This window comes from Larimichthys crocea, chromosome XVI, assembly GCF_000972845.2.
Source record: "Larimichthys crocea isolate SSNF chromosome XVI, L_crocea_2.0, whole genome shotgun sequence".
Lineage (NCBI taxonomy): Eukaryota > Metazoa > Chordata > Actinopteri > Sciaenidae > Larimichthys > Larimichthys crocea.
Genome location: NC_040026.1, coordinates 21,294,773 through 21,318,326, shown reverse-complemented (window position 1 = coordinate 21,318,326; position 23,554 = coordinate 21,294,773). Strand labels below are relative to the sequence as shown.

At 42.6% G+C, this 23,554-nt stretch overlaps 1 protein-coding gene across 1 annotated transcript in view; it reads right to left on the bottom strand.

Annotated features, from left to right (window-relative positions):
- Positions 1-23,554, bottom strand: part of sema4gb (sema domain, immunoglobulin domain (Ig), transmembrane domain (TM) and short cytoplasmic domain, (semaphorin) 4Gb) — a 35,445-nt gene that overhangs the window by 9,595 nt on the left and 2,296 nt on the right. Inside the window, exons 2-9 of the mRNA XM_010742754.3 lie at positions 20,201-20,476; positions 6,899-7,047; positions 6,528-6,590; positions 6,186-6,284; positions 6,002-6,095; positions 5,365-5,478; positions 4,957-5,111; positions 1,656-1,831 (exon numbers count right to left, since the gene is read on the bottom strand). Coding sequence (XP_010741056.3) covers positions 1,656-1,831; positions 4,957-5,111; positions 5,365-5,478; positions 6,002-6,095; positions 6,186-6,284; positions 6,528-6,590; positions 6,899-7,047; positions 20,201-20,348 — 998 coding nt within the window. The 5' untranslated portion in view covers positions 20,349-20,476. The remainder of the gene's footprint in view (positions 1-1,655; positions 1,832-4,956; positions 5,112-5,364; positions 5,479-6,001; positions 6,096-6,185; positions 6,285-6,527; positions 6,591-6,898; positions 7,048-20,200; positions 20,477-23,554) is intronic.

The following is a 23,554-nucleotide window of genomic DNA, read 5'->3' as shown; positions in this document are numbered from 1 at the left end:
GCTGCTGCATGAAGAGGAGGAGATCGAGTATCCACAAAAGGAAGTGTAGAAAAAAAAAAACTTGAGAGAAGTAGATAGTGTTACTGTCTCATTGCAGTGATATCCTCTCCATCAGAATCTAAACAGCCATGGGACAGCTTTATGCAGCATGACTCTGCATATCAGCATAAACACGCACACTCGCATCGCTGCCAACGGCGCCCGTCGTCCTCTGACACCGCCACGATAACAACTCACCCACCTCGAGTTCCAGCTGATGAATTTTCTCCTTATCTGTTATTCTGATCATAATTTTTTATCATTATGTAAATCGTTCATGCCGGATAGAGTCAGAAAATAGATTTAAAGTCTGGTTTTTGTTTCAACGAAATCTAAGAAATTAGATTATCGACTAATTAATCAAACAGACTCAGTTATTTTATTCGTCCTCCAAATGAAACTGATCTGTATTCATGTCAGAAAATGTTTTAATAGTTTGAATTTGAGGATAAAATATGAATAAAATCATTATTTATTTAGTTAAAGTCAAACTAAGTCAGGGTTATATTCGCAGACTTTCATTCTGGGTTTTCATGGTCAAGAAATCTTTTTTTTGCTATGCCAAAAATCTGCCTCCAACTTCAGGGACGATCTGATAATACCTCAGCATGACGACGCCTTCATGCATAAAGAAATGCCTTTCCTAGTTTGCTGTGTAAGAACTCGACTGCTCTGCACGGATCCCTCAATCATCGAATGAAACCTCATCCAACACCTTTGAGATGAACTACAGCGACTGACTTCACCTCCTCCTGACATCAGTGCTCTTGTGGCTAAATGGGAGCAAATCTCTGCAGCCAGTTTCTAAAATGTGGTTGGAAAAACCTTCCCAGGAGAGCAGAAACTGTCACAGCAGCATATTAATATTCAGTTCAGACGCGCTAAGAAACAAAAAAAAGTGTGCAGAATGAGGCTTTTCGCTCTTTTCAGGGAGGGAAAAGCACTTTGCAAAGATCATTTCTGTGTCTGACTGTGGAGATATTCTGCAACTTGAAGCAGTTTACTGCATTTCACTACAGGAGATGAATGAAATACTGATTACTGTGAGATACAGGAGAAGTAATAGCACCAAGAAAAGTGCACACAATCATTTCTTTAAGATCATTTTGGGGCTTTTTGAACCTTTTTTGTAGAGGAGCAGCTGAACGTGACGAGACAGATGGAGGGAACATGATGGATTCAAACCCTAGACCAAGCCTCTGTGCACTGGACACAATCCTTTCTATCTTTAAGAGTCCTTTCCTAAAATTTCTCTTCATTTTACGTCTTCCTTTCAACTTTTATTCATGAGATTATCTCCAGTGTCGGAGTACGGACTTGATTTTTTCAGTATATGCTATCTGGAATTTAATGGATTTTAAAAGATGAACGTCTCATCCCAGTGAGTGGTCGTAACTTAATAACAAATGGCTAAAATGTATTCATATATGTCAGCTCCCTGTTTGTGTTTCTGCTGCTGAATAATGAGAGAAATGTGCACCGCACAGCTAACACGAAATATATAAATGATACTGTCAGACACTGTGGAATAAGATGATTATTTCCAACCTTTAAGCTGCTTAAAGTGGGAAAAAAAAAAGTCTGTAATAAAAGCAGAGATTGTTGTTGTCTCTCACCATTCCAGGCCAAAGACACCGTAGAAAATGCTGCTTTGAGCGTCACGACCCTGCAGGACAAAAACACTGCGCAGGATATTGAGGTGCAGCTCATATTCTGGGACTGAACACACCATCCTGGCCTTGAGGAAGGTGGTCCACTTCCTCTGCAGGGTCCTCTGGCCACCCCAGTCGTTCTGCAAAAACACAGAAGAGACAACAAATGACTGGAGCTGATATAACCCTGCATAATCTGTGAAAGATGCATATTTCTATGTATAATGTACACATCAACATACAGAGAAGGGAGGAGGGAACGAGGAAAGTGGAGCTGCACGTTAGTGCTCCAGCTCCGAGTGCCGACTTTAGCACATTTGCTCTAATTGCATTTCGGTGACACGGAGGAGGCGAGGCTGCGAAGAAACCCTAAAAGAGTGATTTAGCACACCTCGTTTAGAGGAGAGAGGGAGGCAAAGACAAAGACTTCTTTTCTTTTTGTTTGTGGGGATTAAAACGGCGTCATCTTTCTTCGTTTATGTCTGTTCGCGGACATCTGTCATTCATCAGAACGCTCCGTCTGTCGCGGCTTCCCGCGCCAAAAAATGGCAAAGTAGCTTATATCGACGTATACACGAGTATCTAAAAGAAATATGCCAACTTTAGGAACACTCGCATCGATAAAATAAAGTATATTTTTGTTGTAGGAGGAAGAGAAAGATCTGCAACCACGCTTGGAGTTGGCAAGGAGGTTAAGATGGAGATGTTTATTAAAATGGATGCACTGATAGATTACAGTGCGTGTCAATCAAAGCACGGTGCGGTTCATCGGACTGTCATGATGTAAATCCAAGAAACTAAGAGTCATGAATCCGAAGCATAAAGCATAAAGATACGCCCGTGGGGAAATTAACCCAAGACGACGTGATGGAGAGTGTGCTGCCGTTTGAGCCAGACACGAAGTCGGTTTCCAAAGAAATAATAGAAGAAAACTGCACAGCCTTTTCTCTCTAATGTCAGAATGGAACTCGTTTCTGCTTTTTATCTTCCTGAAAAGACCTCGTTTCCACGTAATCTACACCCTTCTCTGTGAAAATGGGTCACGATTGGTCGAGGAAGTAGATGCGATCTGGCTCGGAGAGTGACAAACACAAGGGGACAACTAGTTAGGCAGCTCAAAAAACATGGCACGTCTTCAGTGGTTTTCAGGCCAGAGGCTAGAGCCAGGGCCTCTCAGGGCTATCTGCAGATCTGCCTCCAAGCAGCGTGGCGTGTCTGGCTGCCACGGGGGCTGATCTGGGGACCGGCTCGACATCTGCATGTGTCGCTGTGGCCTAGTTCAGACTGAATTATTACACTCTCGACTGCTCTGACAAGTCCACAGCGCTGATGAAGAGAGAGGACGAGGAGGAGGAGGAGGAAGAGGAGGAGGAGGAGGAGGTGAGGAGTCCAGACCTTATTTCTAGAAATGGACTTATTTTGGATGCAGAGAGAATCCTGAGGAGTGAAGTAAAGTTTGAGTGAAAATCGTTGAAAATAATTCAAAGCTACATGAACAAACTGTCTCTATCAGTTACTGCTCGACTCAAAGATGTCAGCATGCGGCCTGAATCCAAACAAAAGTGAAGAGGACAGTCACACCTTTCAGATCTGCGTCCCACAAGATGAATGTGAAGCACCATCATTTAAATGTCACACTCTTACAAGGTTTGCCCTCGTAACATTTTGTCTGAATCGAATGCCGTCGGATGAACGTGAAGGTTGCAGCAGCACGGGAGGAAATGAAATTATTAAGATGATCCAATAAATCTGCCAATCATCACCTCAAAATTCGATAAAGTTTAATAAACACAAAACACTGTTTGAAGTTGAAGTCAAATGTCACACGGGGAAGGCTGTGACCAGTGGTCGGAGGGTAAGCGGTTCAAATCCCGGCTCCTGCAGCACCCTGGTTGAGTATCTTGCTCCTCTTAAAGTCTGTAAAGTAAGAATGTGTCTGAGTTTGTCAGACCAAAGAAGAAAGTGTTATGATTAAAAATATCGAGTTTAAGTTAATCTCTATCTCTCTGCTCAGGGTGGCCTCAGCGTGTCATCGAGCCACCCTTTAAGAACCGCCCACAAAATCCTGAGACTGAAAACTGGTGAAAAACTGTTTGAATATATCGTTCAAGTCTTTTCATGTGTTTTCAGCGACTATTTTTCAACATATTTAATGTGTTTTGAAAGAAATCTCAGATTTGCCTTTACACAGACTTTAAGCACAATGTTGTGTAGGCATCTTGCATGGTATGCACCATCAGTTTGTGGCGAGTGGTCAGCAGAGAAGAAAGGTCCCTCGCTGTGCAACCAAAACTGCAATCGGCACAGCACTTCGCGTACGGCTGGTTATGCCCCACGCTCGTGCATTGTTGGTCTTGTCAAAATAAGTTTTAAAATCCATCAGCGCAGCAGTCGTCTTCTTTGTTGATAGCACTGCTCTCCAGCAGTGATAGCACTACCTTTCACACACCAGGTGTCAATCCAGCAGTGATAGCACTACCTTTCACACACCAGGTGTCAAACATAACGCCAGCTTTTCCCGTCATCTCTGAGTAAAAGCGTTGTGAACATTCAGGTAAATATACGTTTATGTCTGAACGACGGGGAGATGGAAATGTTACGTATTCCAGCTGTAAACATCTCCAGGAAGAGCTCACAACACAAGAGATGAAGTGATAAATCTTTGGGAGAACATTTAGCTTTCTTTCTCTTTGTTCAGGCAACATTTCACGCCAGCATTGATCGGTCTGGACGATTTACCTCGCGCTGATTGGATGTTAAATCATCATTTAGTCCTTTAAACACTTTTTTTCCCCTGATGCAATAAAAAAATACTGCAACAGCAATTCAGCACAACATTACAGCACGGCTTAGAAGATACAACAGGGAGGAAGAAAAGACCTCCAGGAATGGTTGCCGGGCATGCTGTCTAGACTGAGGATGCTGATTGCAAGTGAAATGAAGTGCGAGGGAAGAAGAGGAGGAGGAGGAGGAGGAGGAGGAGGAGGGCGAGATGGCAGTAAAGAAGAGGGAGAAGATTTGCCATTGGAGGTGGAGGTTGGCGGACTTTGCCTGGCAACAGTGACACAGAAAGAAACCGCCGTCAATGAAGAAACTAAGATTAGAGACCGCTGCTTCATTCAGCGCTGAAATGACGATGAGAACAGAAAGTCTCGAATCCATTTTACACATTAAATAATACTGCTTGACCCTGCAGTTGCTACAAATCTGCAAACTTTCCAACCTCACTGACAACATTAACGTGATTATGGTTGATAATATTGACCTTGCAGACTCTGGCAACCCTGGACACCTTGGTCTGGCTCGGGTAGGCGATCTGCTCCTGGCTCCTCTCCGTGAAGAAGAAGTAGATCTTGTCATCGTCGCCGATAGAGCTGTTGATGCTCTCCTTCAGCAGCACAGAGCCCACGAAATTTGCCTCTGTACGACACACACACACACACACAGGTCCAAACACATAACTATTAGCAGCAAAGGAAGTGTCTCCTTGGAAACTAAAGATGGAGCTTTTAAGAATGATTGAATTGCCACAACTAAGCCGGTTAGAGCTGCATCCTCCAGGTTAATCAGATTTTGTAGTAAGAGATAAAAACGAGATCTGGTCCATTTAGTAGTTTACTGTAAGTGCAATTATGTAAACTAGTTTCAGGACACCGCAGTGTGTTGCATTTACCCAGAAGCCACCGGGTGGGAGCCTCCTCCGTCCTGAGCGTGGGGAAGGGGGAATTCCTCCGTACGTCCGGAGAGCTGCGAAACTCGTACTGAGAGGCCGTGAACATCTCGCCGTCTGAGTAACGGTTCGCAAACAGGAAAGAAAATCAGATGGCGACATGTGGTGATTAGACAGAGATCCCAGTACGCTTCGTGAGTCTTTATCTTAATTCTGCCGCATTATAAAGGATCGATGTCCACATGTACAATGAAAGAGTTGTTTGCTGTAACCACAAATCACAAAATCCACGGTCCTCTGTGCAGAAATACATTTTAAAGTTTGGTTTAAACCAATATGAGTCTTCATAAATCCTCCTCTCAGTCGCGTATACGTTTATGTCTCAGTGATAATCTAATTTCAAAAGTTTCACAAAAGATTTCAACGCTACAGTGAAACAAAAGAAAGAACGAGTGAAACAGATAATATAATATATATATATATAGATATATATAAATAAAACAGACACTAAGTATGTCATGTGGAGGCCCTCTCCTTGTGTTTCTGTTGAAGACTTGATAGGGAACTTTAGTCTCTAGCAAAGACTGCTTTCACAGCAAAACACGACAGATTTAAAGCGAATCTGGGAGACGTGGCCTACCTACAAGGAGGCCAGTGTACCCCTTCGCTGGGTCATACGGACACCTGTCTCTGCCCTCCTCGAAGCCCGAGGAGAAGGTGAACCGCTCTGCATCCTGACAAGAAAGAAAAGAATCATCGCTCAGTGAATCATTTCATTGAGAAAAAAAATCCAGTTTCACGTCACGACTGTGCTTGCGACTTACTACATAAGCACAAAGAGGTCTGAAGGCGTTTGTTCCGCAGACGTACAGGTGAGTCTCATTGAACCGCTGCAGAAAGCGGACGTGATTGTAACACTCCGTCTGCAGAGAGCGGATAAAAAAAAAAAACAGGTTATTTCTGGCACCGCGGTGAGCGAAGCTGGAGAGGAACACAAGGCCGGTCAATGCAATACGTAACGCACAGGAGCAGATTTATTAGTGAGTGTCAGAAGGAATCTGAGCACCACAAAGCAGAAGTAGTATCTCATTTAAGTTCTCCATGATAACAAATAAATAAAGAAGCGGCTGAATTATAATGAGAAAGAGAGAGCTCCAGCCGTGTACCTGATTGTCTCGGCCTTTGTTTAGACACTGCTTCTTCTGTTCAGGGGAAGCATCCCAATCAATCTGCAAACAATGGGGGGAAATAAGGACGACTCGGTTAGTTCAGGCACCGGAGGTAGAAACACGGATATGTAAAAAGATCTATGGAAGAAAACAGGAAGAGAAAAAAAGGAAGAGCAGCCGACTTCATTTTCTGAGTTTCTGACTCTCTCTGCATTTAATCCGATATCCATAAAAACTGGAGGAACACAATGAGATTTGCTCAATCTGCTTAAGGCTATTATTAGTTCGTCTTCTTTTAACACTTGTGGGGGAAAAACAGGAGGAAGCTTCTTCATTAACAGCGACGACCTGCGGATCTTGACACTCACTGTGGGGCTTGCAGGTGTGGAGATGTTGGTGGTGTTGAGCGCGTACAAAGCTCCTCTGCTTCCCACGTAGAGCAGCCCGGCGTCCTCTTCCAGCAGCAGGGTGCTGTAGTTCTGGGACGAGCCGGTGAAACGGTTGCTGCCCAACAGACCTGCAGGTATACAACACACATTTATTTAAACTCATGTGAACGCTGCTGTGCTTTTTGGTTTGAGGCTTTGCACCTCAACAGTTTGGAGAAGGCCCCTTCCTGTTTCAACATGACAAAGTCCAAAACGACAAAGAGTCTGTCTCATGCAAGTCTCCAAACTTTATGGAAGTTCAATACCAATTTCAGAGATATTGTTGCTGACACTTCAAGTTCTTGCACGGCTGCTTGTGTTTAAAAAAAGATTAGACATTGATGCATTTGCCTTGTTTCCTTAACCGAAGCTCTAATTCCTCAAACTAAGGAAGTGAAACATGGGTATCAAAAACCAAAACTCTGGTATCATATTTGCACCATGAATCAAATATCCGGACACACGGAGGACTGACATGCACGAACAGCTCACTTTAAAGGTCACTTTAAAATGTCGATCTTGACTTCACACTTACTGGAGAACCCAAACATGCTGCACAGGGGCGAGGCTCGACATCCGATTTAGGAGACGGGTGATTGCTGAGAGGGTTGTTGAGAGTGTAGGGATGAGGGGGGGTGGGCCACAGGAGGGGGAAGATTTTAGGGCATTCAGCAGGAATCGTGCCCCAGTAATGCCAAATCGCATCAGCAGCACTGCCACAGCATCATCACTTGCTGTGTGTGTGTGTGTGTGTGTGATAGAGGGAGGTTCATACGGTAAGTGGGCCAAATTAAGGTCAGCTCCATCCCTGAAATATGATGTTCGCTAGTTGATCTTTTGTCCTTGGTGCAGAAAAGTAGATTATCTATCCATTGCAACATAGCTGACTTGGTAAACAGAATTTTTGAACACAGCTCAGAAATGGGGGCAGGTTGCTCTGCTGCTGTGAGGCAACAAAAAAAGGAGGGCATTGTTTTTTTCTTCCTGCAGAAGTAGGTTTACAGAGCTCTGCACTAAAAGTTAGACACCCGGTTAAATGAATCTGACGTAGAAGAAGCAAACCACACATGCAGAAAGAGCAGCTGTCACCGGAGAGCAACAGAAAAAAGCGACGGTATCGACAGTGTTACACTGAGGAATATGAGTCAGCAGAGAGCAGATGGGCATATTAATCGCCACACATCCTTCTCCACCTCCCCGTCCCTTCTCTTCCTTCTGTTGTGACCTGATGGCAGCACGTCCCATCTCCCGGTAATAAGACAAACTATATTTGTACCTCCCTCACACACTGACGATCGATCTACTGTGGTGTGAAGGCTGGCACGCTCGTCGCGGTTAATCTGTCCTGCTGTTCATTGTACGTCTGACGGAGCGAGAAAGGTCCAGCACACCCTGTGACTGCTGCAAGTATATATAGGTGATGAGTTGTTTTGTATCCCACGGTTCATAAATTTCACTTAAACCTATTGAATTAGATCAGGGTCAGTGGTTATAAACTGAGGATGAGGGTCGTAAAATGAGTCTCCCTCTAAACAATGAATACATTAACAACACTGCCAACTGTTGGTACTTGACGGTTCATTAGCAGATGCCGGGTGACACATTTCAGTACAGAAAAGTACAGAGTTGCAATATCCAGCCATCCACAGGAAAAATCCACGTCCGTGCAGTCGCTATCACACAGTCAAGATATCTTTGTTTAAGTTCATGAGCCACAGTGGAGACAGAAATGACAAGCTCACTGTGAACTGTTCCGGAAACTTACCCTGTGAATAAACGGGAATAAACCGTGAATTTACTAAATTAAAGGTTGGTCCTTTAATATGGAACTTAAATATATTTTAGCATAATAATGAATATCTGCTGTTCCTCAATCAAAGCACACTGCTAGATGATTTCTAGAACCTGGACGACACTTTCGAGGCCGTGGACGACATAAAGTGAAGAAAGTTTTGATATATTATGGTGTAAATATATTGGATCTATGGTACTGATGTTTAACTTGTAACTTATGACACTTATTACAAAATATCACACACGTGATACAGTGTGATACAATGTTTTTCATTTCCTGATTGGCTGGAGTTTCCATATATGATTCCTTGCCCGATAAAGGGTTAATTCCCATAAATTCCCATAAATTTCCATTATTCTGATTTGTAATATTTCCATTTCCCCATCTTAACTTCCCATGGAAAGTTGGAAATGGAAATTTCCCACCCCTTTTGCAACCCTATGAACAGTTTAAGGCTCTCAATGCAATTCAAAGGATGTAGAAGACACAGGAAGACAAACACGCGTCCTTCCTATCTCAACTATAATTCACAGTGATGATAAAGAGCATGACAGCGAGTCCTCCCTGGGCGAGCTTTAATCTTGCGTAACGCAACAAACAGTTAAGAGTTTCCCCACGCGTCACATGGGAGGCGTTCGCTTGTCCAAATGTCACATGGACACGCCGGGTGATGATGACAGTAGCTACCTCGAGCGTCCGTGGACTTTCCAGAAGATCAGGCGAGAGAAGCTGAGTCAGACTGCAGTCTCTCTTCCTGCCCACCTTCCTCCCTGACAGCCTTTTTCTTACTGTTTTTTTTATCACTGACAGCCAGACAACCACGGGGACCCTCACACTGGTCAATAATTAGGTAACTATCATCATGCCTCGCCAGACTGATTATATGCACGACAGCTGGGAGGAATGACACTGCGCATATCGCTCCTGGAAGAGGAACCTCTCCACAAAAACATCAGCTCTTCACTTTTTTAAGAGAAGTGACATTTAATGAATACAGCATAAACACTTCATTTTGAGGCATCAGTGGAAACCACCTGCGTCTCCTGAAGAGAAGTCGTTTTCATGTTTCTAGAGAGAAAAAATCATTTCTGGCATGTTCGTCCCACAAAGAGTGAAGTTGTAGAGGTTCCAGATGTCAGCAGCAGCGACACAGTGACGTGAATGATAGCTAACGTTGAATTAAAGCTCCTCTGTGTGCCGTGATCAGATCAGACAGGTTGTAAATAAGCCAGATTAATTGAATTACTTTATTTGGAGGTGAACCACCTGCTGGCTTTACTCCACCAACAACAACAACAACAACATCTAGACTCCAGAGGATCCTGTTCACTCCACGGTCAATAAGGATGCTTCAGGTGTTCCTCACCTCTCCAAGCTCTCCTTCTTCAAATGGACTTTTGCGTTCAGTCTCAAAGCGCTTTTACACTACATATCTCATTCACCCATTCACACACCGATGGCGAGGCCTTCGGGAGCAATTTTAGGGTTCAGTTCAGCTCAAGGAAACTTTGACAATCGAACCACAGATCATCTGATTAACCCCTGAGTCACAGCCGCCCACACTTTGAAACCTGTCTGTTCATATTTTGTGCACCACCTTGCGATGTTGCCATGTCCCTCCAGATCCAAGCAGTTAACTCAGTGAGCAGTTTAATGTTTTAACTGTTAGAAACGATGGCTGAACCATTGGATTAGATTACAAAGCAACAAGTACTTAGACAACAAAATGTGTTAAACTACAGAGTATGTACACATGAACAGGATATAATAATATAATGCAGATATATAAATATGTTAGTACAGGCAGTATAAATAATTATTTATGTGGGAGGTTCAATCATTCTCCTCATCATCAAAGTGTCAAAGTTCAATTCCAGCAAGCGAAACCTTCCACTGACTGTCACCACTTAAAAAACTTATGTAACTCCAAATTGAATCGTCAGATTCGAGTGAGCAACAAGCGGCTCCTCCGACACAGCCAAAGGTCAGGACACGCCGGGGGAGGGATTCATGGAGGTGGTCATGCAGCGAGGCGTCCATGCGCACAGAAATATACGATACTGAATATCTATACAGCAAAGAGGGACACGAGAACATTGCATATTCTCAGAGATCACGTTATGCAGACACAATGCAGCCCAAGGCGACATAAAGGCCTCACTACTTGTGAGTCACCCAAGAGTGAGCAAAAAGCCTTGGTTTCTATCTTATAAAAATAGTGCCTGCATGATATAACAAGCACAGTGCTGATGAGAAGGACTACGGTGACGGAGGAAATGTCCCTGGCCCCAAGGCAGCAGAGGCAGAGCGACCTTGGTCCCAGACCTGGCATGGTCGCATGCCATGTGATGTTTTATGCACTTAAAAAACCTGACGACCCGCCTCGATCTCCGCTGACGACACGTCCAGATGTATGAAGGAGAGACGCAAAATCACCGCTGTGCTCCAAAAACCAATTTCTCAGCTGCATGCGAAGAAATAAGAAAATAAATTGGTCGTTTTTCTCTGAATGCACACACACACACATACAGAAAGTATTTGGATCTGATGTCACTATCAACAGTTTCAAAATAAAATGTTCCGAACTAAAACAAAAGTTAAGATCTGGTTAGGTTTAGGAACAAACCTCGGGGTGTCAGGATATACAATAATAATCCAGCGCCTTGCAAATCATTCCCATTTCTTTCCACTGATGTAATTCTTCTTTGTAGAGTCCATATCTGACACTGCACCGTGCTTAAAGCTGCAGTCATTCATCTAAAGTTCAGTGTTTCTGGCCACCTGGAGGAAACATCTGGCTGCTACATCCTTCACTACGTTCACCAGTTAGCAATCTTGGAGCCCGTCGGCTGATCGTCTGTCAATGAGATTTAGCCAAAGGAGCTGATGGTCGATGTTTCTGAGCCTCTAGTGAAGCCAGAAAACTTCTTCTGCAGCCTGATGAGGAACTTAACAGACAGAAAATAAATCTCTAATCTCTATGAACGAATATCTGATAAAAGATGAAATGATAGCTGCCTGTTCCAACCAAGGCAGCTAACCAACTGGACAACACTACTTGGTAACAGAAACCAGAACACTTCTGATGCCAAGGTAACCATAGCAACGGTACTTTAGCCCCACCTAACCACAGTATCTCTGGAGAAACTGACCATAAACGAACTTTAAGAAGTCGTCATACGAGCATGAAAACACAACTCCACTTCACGTTCCTTGCCTCCTGTTTTCACACAGCGGCGCACAAAGTTGTGTATTATTTCTTACGTAACGCACAACGTCACATTCATTCATCGACTCCTGAGTCTGATGCAGAAGCGAAGACATGCTTATGTAATGTGCACAAAGTCGACGACGTGACAGCTCTGGAGCTGACCTAAGAAGTTTCCTTCCAGCATTTATTGTTCCCAAATTTTAGACAACACGTGAGTGTGTGTGTGTGTGTGTGTGTGTGTGTGTGTCACATGGCCTCCATAGTGCGTCTAGTGGTGAGTGACTCAGAGAGGAAGTCACACACACACACACATGCACAGACATACAGTGGATTTACTATCATCTTGGACCCCACATGGAGGATTAGAAATATGTCTGAGCATGAGTGCACACATTTGGGCGAGCCACCTGTGATGGCTCAGTGTTGAGACACACACACACACACTTGTCAGATCGTCTGAGTCACAGACAGCGCTGTCTTCACTTTATTTCAGGAGACAGATGAAGGACGAAATAAGCGTGAAGTGTGTGTGTGTGTGTGTACCCAGTGGAAAATCTGACAGATGTTTCTGATGGGCAGCTGTTTTGACCTTCTCCGAACATACTGTACACACACACACACACACACACATAGAGGATGACAACAGTAAATAGAAACCAGCAGGCTGAGAGAGGCTTCTGGCACACCTCAGCCCCTCTGTTGACTTTCCTCATTGATTTTGCAGCAAAGCACAAGGTACAGTGTGAGTGGGTGGGTGTGTGGAGCGAGGGTGGAGTAGGTTTAACATCAAGCATCAAGCTTTGATTGACAGGTGGGTCGCTTGTTTGAGTACCCAGGCTTCAGCTCCACCCATGATCCAGGGACTATTTCTTCAGCGGGAGGTGTACTCTGTGAAAAGAGTTCACAGGTTTGCAGTTCATGGGTCGTGTTTATTGACACCAGACAGAGAGTGTGAACCATGAGGTGCAGGAAAAAATGACATGTGCTCATATTGTCGCTCTTTGGCTCTATAAAAATCTAATATTTAGTCATTTCTGTGAATGAAATTTAAAATAAGAATCAGGAAATGTTTTAGGAAAAAGAATAAAGGTGTCAGCCACTGTCATGCAGTGTTGATGCTGATGTTTACCACACGTCTTACAATGACGCCTACATACACAATATCTGCTCCAAAACTTTCGCAGGTCTTTGTTCAGTCGGGGAGACTGCAGAATGAGATGAAAGACAGCCAAGACTTTCATCTCCAGAAAAGAAAGCCAACTCCACACACACAACGCACAAATAGTCCAAATAGTGTTATTTCAGGTCTCGCTGGATGCTATCAGACGAAGATTCAGACACCAGCGCAATCACAGGGGGGGGATTAGATCAAAGCTCACGGAGGTCTGGGTGGATTTAAGGGTCCAAGGCATGAAATGATCGAAGTGTGGTGGAGATAACAAATATACTTTCATCACAACATATCAGATATGGAGTTTACCTGCAGATGCTCTGATTCAAGATGATACCACCAACTTCTTTACAGAGGTCAGTTTGTCAAAAATGTGTCCTGCAACAGAGCAAGACTACGTTGTCTTTAGCCGAGCAGATTTCGTGAAATGAAAACATACGCCTCACAACAGGCTTTTATCTGAATTCACAACACAACCGACTCTCGAGGTAACAAAACCTGGCCGGTAACCTTAACCATCATTCGTCAGTTTAATTTACTACCCTCATAAGATACAAAAACGTCCCAAAAACTGCTATAGATTTTTGCATAAATCTCTTAAATTACATCAGCCCTGCTTAAAACACCAAACATTGAATCATTTTGAGGATTTTAACCCTTCAAATGCGTGAGTTATTTTCCCCTTTTTTCATAAATAACATCGAATATCGAACTGGCACGAATATAAAATGAAAGATTTCATTTCTGCCTAATAACAATTCACACTTTTTACCTCTTTGAAATGATGCTGCTGCTGCTCTAAATCTAAATCACAGCATAGCAAAACACCATCTCTGCCAAGCTTCAGTCTTACAAAGTGAGGCAGAGCAAAGAGGTTTTAGTACAGTAAAACTGTAAACTGTAAAGTACAATCTATAAACTGTAAACTGCAAACTGTAAAGTACAAACTAAACTGTAAAGTGCAAACTGTAAAGTACAGACTAAACTGTAAACTGCAAACTGTAAAGTACAATCTATAAACTGTAAACTGCAAACTGTAAAGTACAAACTAAACTGTAAACTGCAAACTATAAAGTACAATCTATAAATTGTAAACTGCAAACTGTAAAGTACAAACTAAACTGTAAAGTACAAACTGTAAACTGTAAAAACAACACAACTATTTACACAATCTAACCCTATACCTAACCCCGATTGTGGAACCCTGGATGTCAGGAGTCAATGCGAGAGGCCCTTGAGCATAAAGTCATAAATGTGTATAGATTATGATCCCTTCCAGGCTTACAAAAATAAAAAAACTAATGGTACCAACATGATGAAACAACGGCGTCACAAAGCTGAGATATAGATTTAACAACTTCAGTCAAAGCCGGGCTGATAACGTGAGTAAATTGTCAATATTTTCTGTGTTCATTACGCTGTAGTTTCAGCTGGTAAAGCTGCTTCACAAAGACAATAATGGACTTGGCTGAACAGTAAATTGGTGACCATCAGCGGCCTGTCTCCTTGACGCTGTAATTACCATAGCGGATGAAGAAAAGTCGTCATCTACAAAAAGGCACAGAGTTGGCAGGGTTTATTACAGCCGCTATAATAATAATAGTGATCTTACTACCGAGGTCGCTTTTGCCATCTCAGCTTGTCATGGCAGCGACAAACGACTTACAGTGCATCAATATTTCACAGACGCGTTACTTCAGGTCTGGTGGTGGAAAGCAGAGACCCCCATGGGCAAACAGCAGAGTTCAGGACACAGTCAAGATTTAATGTCACGTCTGGGAGAGAAAAAACACAAACACCATCTAAGATGAGTCGGCAAATCTGTCCGTTAAAGCTACATTATTTTTGACGTAATTGTTTTGTGTATGACATCTTGAAATGTCTTTTTTCTCTCGAACTTATAGTCCAAAATACTCAAATATTCAGTTTATAACCATGTTAAACAAGTAAAAGAATCAAATCCTGATGTTTGAGAAGCTTTGACCAGAGAATATTTTCCATTTTAGCTTTAAAACGGCTAACTACTCGTTATCTGCTTGGGTTAGCTAACTACTTGCTAACTGGTTAGAGTAGCTACCTACTTGTTAGCTGGTTACATTGCTAAGTACTTGTTAGTTGGTTGGGTTGGTTAACTACTTGTTAGCTGGTTACATTGCTACCTACTTGTTAGCTGGTTACATTGCTAAGTACTTGTTAGTTGGGTGGGTTGGTTAACTACTTGTTAGCTGGTTACATTGCTAACTACTTGTTAGCTCATTACATTGCAAAGTACTTGTTAGTTGGTTGGGTTGGTTAACTACTTGTTAGCTGTTTATATTGCTAACTACTTGTTAGCTGGTTACATTGTTAAGTACTTGTTAGTTGGTTGGGTTGGTTAACTACTTGTTAGCTGGTTACATTGCTAAGTACTTGTTAGTTGGTTGGGTCGGTTAACTACTTGTTAGCCGGCTACATTGCTAAGTAATTCTTAGCTGGTTACATTGCTAAGTACTTGTTAGTTGGTTACATTGCTAAGTACTTGTTAGTTGGTTGGGTTGGTTAACTACTTGTTAGCTGGTTACATTGCTAACGACTTGTTAGCTGGTTACATTGCTAAGTACTTGTTAGTTGGTTGGGTTGGTTAACTACTTGTTAGCTGGTTACATTGCCATGTACTTGTTAGTTGGTTGGGTTGGTTAACTACTTGTTAGCTGGTTACATTGCTAAGTACTTGTCAGTTGGATGGGCTGGTTAACTACTTGTTAGCTGGTTAGGTTGCCGCAGAAGTACCTATGCAGTTAGCTACAATAGCTAACACAGGCGGCTAATTTCTGTGGGTACTTTAGGTCGGACTCAGATCAAGGTTGAAATATAAAAATCAATTATTTAAGTACAATTTGGGAAACTTTAAGTGGCTCTTTGTGCTCACGTTGATATGCATTCCTGAAGTTTTTGAGTTAGCATAACTACTAACAGAATAGCCACAACGACGCGATTATAATTGAGAAAGTAGGTCGTAGTATTTTACATTTTTGGCACTTCTAGTTTTACTTAAATTAAACCCGCTTAAGGGGACGATATATTAAGTTAAGCAGACATCATTAGTGCGTCATTTTTCAAGCGACCTTACAAATTAAACTCTCAGACTCCTGAGGGAACCATCCGTCTCTTTATCCTCCACTATGTTTCACCAGCTAGTTTCATTTTGTCCGTTTTCTTGGGCAGGTAGCGTACAGCTGGTTTTTTAATGAGCTGAAACACGATTAAAAACTCTCTGCAGAGCTGGGAGAGAATGCAGATTAGTGATGAATCTCTGTGGTTTCATCGCTATGAGTGATTAATATAAAAAGAAATGACTGCAGCTTTACGTAATGCATGAGGATACTTAATGGCTTGAAAAGTAGTTTTTATTGATAAAATATGAAGGTTCTGGTTCCTTCTATAGTGGGCTGTCCCTTGAGATTTCCTAACAGCAGTGCATTAAGTCATCTCATGTCTTCTCCCTTCTTATCTGAGCCCCCTATGACACAGCAAGTCCTCGCACTCCCACTCATGCAGGCCATCTGCAAAGCATACTGTAAATTAATGAGCACTCCATCACCCCAGCTTAGAAGCACAACATAAATCCTCCCACGGCGCTTCTCATAGGTGGTGGCGACACCCACGTAGTAACATCCATTCTCCATATACTACACCCGGGCAGACACATCATCTATACGAGCTGGAGCTTGCCACTCTCCAACCACCCTCCTCGTCCTCCCGTGTGACATGTGTCACCCACAGGGAAAGGCAGATTTTACATGATGTGACTAAAATGCATGCCCAAACAGCCCTCTCCTTCCAACACACACACTTATGTGTTACTCCGACACACATGGAGACTGATGAAACGCATGCTGACACACGTGCACAGCCTGCGCTTTCACATGCCTCCCCCCCTGTCGATGATAGGAAAGTAGGTCAAGGACGAGTTTCTGCGAGGGCGAAAGAGAGTAAAATAAAATCTGTGATGATAGACTTGACTCTGGCTGCAGCATAGAAAAGTACACAGTAAGCAGAGTATGTATGATTTATAGCCTGAGGCAGAGATGTGTAAATAAATAGCTGGAGGCATTACAATGGGGAGAAGGCTTTCAGGACAGACAATGAGTCCTACAAACATACTTAATGAGGCCTAATGAGTTATACGTGCTGCGCAACCTAATGATCTCTTCAGAGTTAATCGAGTGTGTCCTGATACTAATAACCAGGCCGGTGCTGTCATCTCTTTAACAGCAGATTTAAAAGAAGTTCAGTGTTTGTTTATTTCTTAATGTTTTAATCTGACATGGATCATTAAAAACCTGCAGTGGTGAAAAGTAATTATTTACCTACACTCGACATCTAGAAGTTGGGTTAGTTAACTACTTGATAGCTGGTTAGTTTAGCTAACTACTTGTTAGTTGGTTGGTTGGGTTAGCTAACTACGTGATAGCTGGTTAGGTTGGCTAACTAACTCTTTGTTGGTTGGTTGGGTTAACTAACTACTTGATAGCTGGTTAGGTTAGCTAACTACCTGTTATTCGGTTGGTTGGGTTAACTAACTACTTGTTAGTTAGTTAAGGTTAGCTAACTACTTGTTAGCTGGTTGGGTTAGCTAACTACTTGTTAGCTGGTTGGGTTAACTTACTACTTGTTAGCTGGTTGGGTTAACTTACTACTTGTTAGCTGGTTGGCTTAACTTACTACTTGTTAGTTGGTTGGGTTAGCTATCTACATAATAGCTGGTTAGGTTGGCTAACTAATTGTTAGCTGGTGGGGTTAACTTACTACTTGTAAGCTAGTACGGATTACCTAACTAATTGTTAGCTGGGTAGGTTAGGTATTTACTTGTTAGCTGGTTGGGTTGTAGGTTTGTGGAGTTAATTGAGTTAATTGAGTGTATCCTGATGTTAGTAACCAGACCAGTGCTGTCAGCTCTTCAACAGCAGTTTTAAAAGTAGTTCAGTATTTGTGTATTTCTTGGTGCTGCAGGGTTCTCCTTAATTGTGACACAAAGCTTGGACCTTAAGGGAGGAAGATTCACGATTTCCCCTCTTCTCCACAGCAAGTGAAACATTTGGGACAATCCCTCTCAGGCTGCATGAAGAAGATGGACAGTAAAGTCGAAAACAAACACTAAAAACTGGCTCCATCTCTGCTATATTCTTATCTCTCTGAGTTATTGTGATTCACACTGTCAAGTATCTCCTCACTGCAACAGCTCTCATGACATTGCACCCAGGAGCTCAGGTTGGCAATAGAGCCGTCCCTGTTCTCTCCACCCCTCCTCTAATAATACTCGTCCTCGGAGGACTGAAGAGGAGCGCAGAGGAGGAGGAGGTGGAGGTGGAGGAGGAGGTGGAGGTACGAGCGCAGTCGTCCCGATCTTGTCTGCCAGTGCCGGAGTTCCCTTCTCGCTGCAGCTGCAGTGGTAGCCTCTGCCGCAGTGATGGGGGGTGAGGAGAGAGGGAGGGAGGGAGGGGAAAGGTGAGGCGCTGATGATGTGTGTGAATACCCAGTCCGTGCCAAAACACACCTATTCAGCACTATTTTCTGCATGGACGTTAATGCATGGGTCCTCTTTTATGGGGGCCTCTTGTCTATTGTTTCATTAGAAGTGTTTGCTGAGCCGTGTGATCTAGGACAGGGCTTGAGAGAGACGATTAATAACTCTGAGCGTGAGCGAGCTGTCTTCAGGGCCAACTTCAAAAAACTGTGCCACTTCTTTAACGGGGCAGCATCGAATAAGGACAGCGAGGTGAGCGTTTAGTTTGTGCATGCTTCTGTGTGTGTGTGTGTGTGTGTGTGTGTGTTTGGGTGGATGCATCTAGAACAGGTCGAGTCTGACGGCGTGACCCGTCCACATGTAAACATCAAGTTAGTCTGTCAGTCTTTAGTTAGTATTTAGTTAGTCTGTCAGTCTTTAGTTAGTATTTAGTTAGTCTGTCAGTTTTTAGTTGGTCTTTAGTTAGTCTGTCAGTCTTTAGTTAGTCTGTCAGTCTTTAGTTAGTCTGTCAGTCTTAAGCTAGTCTTTAGTTAGTCTGTCAGTCTTCAGTTGGTCTTTAGTTAGTCTGTCAGTCTTTAGTTAGTATTTAGTTAGTCTGTCAGTTTTTAGTTGGTCTTTAGTTAGTTTGTCATCTTTAGTTAGTCTGTCAGTCTTTAGTTAGTCTGTCAGTCTTAAGTGAGTCTTTAGTTAGTCTGTCAGTCTTAAGTTAGTCTTTAGTTAGTCTGTCAGTCTTTAGTTAGTCTTTAGTTAGTCTGTCAGTCTTTAGTTAGTCTGTCAGTCTTTAGTTAGTCTTTAGTTAGTCTGTCAGTCTTTATTTAGTTTGTCAGTCTTAAGTTAGTCTTTAGTTAGTCTGTCAGTGTTTAGTTAGTCTGTCAGTCTTTAGTTAGTCTTTAGTTAGTCCGTTAGTCTTTAGTTAGTCTGTCAGTCTTAAGTTTGTCTTTAGTAAGTCTGTGAGTCTTAAGTTAGTCTTTAGTTAGTATTTAGTTAGTCTTTCTTTAGTCAGTAACTGTCAGTTGTTGAGTTGTATTGTGGGTAATGTAGGCATCAGCTTTTTACGGAAGAGTGGTTCTGCAAAGGGTTGGAAAATTTCCGGTAAACTTAAAGAAACTTTCAGAAAAGTTGGGGAATTTCATCAAAACTTCACTTTATGTTGTCCACGGCCTCAAATGTGTGGTACTTGAAACACAACAGTTTGGTTGTTCAAGAAGATTATGCTAATATTTATTTTCCCCAACACAGCCACAACATAAACCTGCCTCTTTTTAGCCTATTGTATAACATTTGTTTGGCCAAATTGGTGCCATTTAAAGGATGCCGAATTCGCTATTAGTAGTTTCTGTTTGCAATGTACCCAGAAAACTTAAAAACTTGATGATTCTCAGGGAAGTTCTGGAGTTGTAAGGGTCTTCCTGTGGATTTATGAACGTTTATTCACAGCAAATATTGGATATAAAGATATTTTGGAAAGCGTAGGTCAAACACAACTTAAAAATACATGTATCATATCGCTAAAACAACCTAACTAACTTCTGGTTGCTCATTTTCCGTTTGCCGCTCACCTTTGAAGAAGACAGTCATCCTGGGAGTGACATCCAGGTCCAGGGACGGGCTGAAGGGGAAGGCCCACAGCTGTGACATCCTGGCGAGGAGCATCAGGAGCAGCAGCAGGAGAAGGAGAGGCTGCTGGACTGGTCTCTGGTCTCCCATGTCTGACAGACAGACCTGGGTCCAAGCTCAGCCTCGACTGCACTCGATTTGTTGAACAAAAATGTGAGAATTCAGGCCAAGCAGTAAGCAGATGCAGCCTGTTTGATTATCCTCCAGTTGTCTTCAGTCTGTGCAGAGAAGGAGAAAAACAATGTGTATGACTATAAAGAGAAGAGATCCAGCATACCAAACTAGATGCTGTTGTCTTGAGGTGGAACTAGAGTTCAGTTAAAAACAAAATAAACATTTGCAGAACAATTATTCATCCACCTGCAGGGAAACACTGTGCTGCATTAGTAATATTTAAACAATGTTGTGGTGGAAGAAGTACTCAAATCCTTCACTTAAAGGTCCAGTGTGTAAGATTTAGGGGTATTTATTGGCAGCAGTTTGTGTTGTCTTATAATGAGAACGTCATGCCCAGAATGAACAAACCAAACATTGATCTAGATATGTCAATTTGTCAGCCAGAGTTTTTCTTACATGCTTGGAAGGAGAGGAGTATTCATTTGGTTGCAATCTGCACCTTAACCACTAGGTGCCACTAAATCCGACACACTGGACCTTTAAAAGGATCTTTTTGGTGTATGCATAAGTACCTCATATAACGTGAAGTATCCATTTAAGTAAGAGCCCCAGTAAAACAAGCCATTCATTGACAAAGCTTGGGTTGTGAACTGTAGCTGCTGTTAGCTCAGTTCGTTAGCCAGACAGTGAGCACAGTCACAGTGTACCACAGTGGTTTCAGACCAGCAGTAAGAGGAGGCTTCAGGCCCGGGTGCGTGGGAATGTTGAGCGACATAACCTGGATTAGCAGCTTCTACGGACATACATAATGACGAAGAGCCGGAAGAGGACGTTGACAGAGGAAGCTAAGAAAAGAAAAGGAGAGGGTGAGCGAGCAAGAAGCCACCGGGACAAGAGTAAATCTGGGACTGACTTCTAGTCGTTGGTGAAATAAAAGGCTGAAAGACAGACGCTGAGCTGGGCTGACTGCTGTTGGACTAGTCAGTAATATTAGCCGGCTGCTATGTCTTGTGTTGTTGACCCTGCTTGATGTTACTGACTCTCTAGTAATGCATTAGAGGGGAACATGTGGAATACCTTGGACACAAAGACACGTCTAATGATGTCCGATCTTTGAAAATATCCACGATGGCTACTGCGAACTTTGTTAAAGAGACACTGTGCATGAACTTTCTTGCCTGCTTTAGCAGCATTAGCAGAAAATGACTTGCTGATATGCATCATCACTCCCTGATTACAACCAATTATTAAAAGTAAATGAGCAAGGTGCTGTTACATAAAAGACGGTGTTAGAAGTTTTGGAAGTTAAATAATGTGTCCCTGTGATGTGATATTGCAATTCAGAACTCCATCTCTTAATTAGCTGTGTGCACACTGGAGCAGCATGACGGATAATCTAGAGATTAGGCCCCGTGCCATCAGCACAATCTCCGCCTGGCTGCCTGTTCTCTGGCTCTGTCACTGATCAAAGGGTCAACACTGTGAATCCCGCTCCGCCGCGTTGTGACACTGGAGAATTCCCAGTTTAATCTCCACGGCTGCTGCTGCTGCTGCTAATCACTCCCAAGCATGAAGCACAATGAGGTTAATGACCTCTCCGTTAGCAGTTTGGGTGCTAAAACTTTGAAATTAACCCATGAGATGACAAACGAAGAGATGAGAAGAAGAAATGCCAGCGATGGTGAAGCGACTGCCTCACCTCAGAGCTACGTTTCCTAATGTAGTCCTGCTACTGCTCTCTCTCTCTCTGAAGTTACATTCAGGTTTGTCGTCGAGAATGAACAAACGGTGGAACAAGAGACTGTAAATTCAGCAGAAATCCTTCACAGATGTACACAAATTAAAATAGTTTCAGTTAGAATTGTCCACTCCTGTGATATTCTTGACTAGTTGTGGTTTATTTTTGTGAACATCCAAAAATATAATTGCCTCAGAGGGGTCATGCGTGATTATTTCTGATGTTCCACAAACAACTAAAAGTAAATTGCCATCAAGCAAAGTTCTTTTGTGAGGAGCTTGCATTTTTTTCAGCTCAGTGGGAGCCCAAACTTTCATCCTCCAGCATTAGATTAGCTTTTCTCCAAAAAAACAAAGCTTCAGTGATTTAAAATCTACACAGGGCGCACAGTTTGCCATTAAAGTGCCAGCAAATAAAAGATATGTGGGATGCTTGCATGATGGAACTGTTGATGCGTTTCATACTTTCTCTGCAGTCTGACAGATCCGTCTTTGTTGAACAACATAAATACACATAAGGATGATGATCAACTACACGTGTTGAAGGAGAATCTCCATTACGAGATGGCACCATATAAAGAACACTCGTAATCAAGAATCGATGCAGAGAAATTCTGGGAATTTTCAAAGTTGGAACCTTTCCATGGGAATTTATGGGAATAAATTGAACATTGGCCTTTAACAGGGAACTTAAATATAGTATAGCATAATCTTCTTGACTAAAACAAACAGATTTCATGCAAGTACACTTAAATATCTACACGCACAGATGATTTCTAGAACCCTGGCGCGCACATTTGATCCCGTGGACGACACAAAGTGAAGAAAGTAGTAGTAGTAGTAGTATTAATGTTTAACTTAACAAACAGCACATGAAGATGTATTCATACAGAAGATAGCTAGCTGATATAGCTATAAAGACCCTTTATGAGGCGTATCATGATTCTAGCTTACCCAAAATTACTAAATTAGCCCCAATTTCCAGTTAATTCCAATAAATTCCCATTAATTTCCATAATAATTTGGAATACTTCCAAAATTCCCAAGCTTTCCACCCTTTGCAACCCTAAGCAGAACCACAGTGTATTTTTTTTTTTACTACAAAAAGGTGCTTACATTACCCACAATACAACTGAACAACTTGCTTCAGATATTTTGGTGTGTTGTGCTTGTAGCAGCTAAAGCAGAGATAAGGTCGCCGAGGTCTTTCTAACTCAATTTTTGACATCACTTGAGTCAATTTATCAGATTTCGTACTGTGGAGCTCTCTCTGAAGTTGTTTTTGCTGCAGTACTCCCCAAACAGACTTTGATGCCCCCCTTTAACATTTCAACTGAAGACAAAGCAACATGAGTCTTGTCAGATGAGCCACCGTCTGCCAAAACTGTGGTAAACCAGAGGACGGCTGATCCACCAGCCAAGCGGGCATGCTGGCGTGAAGC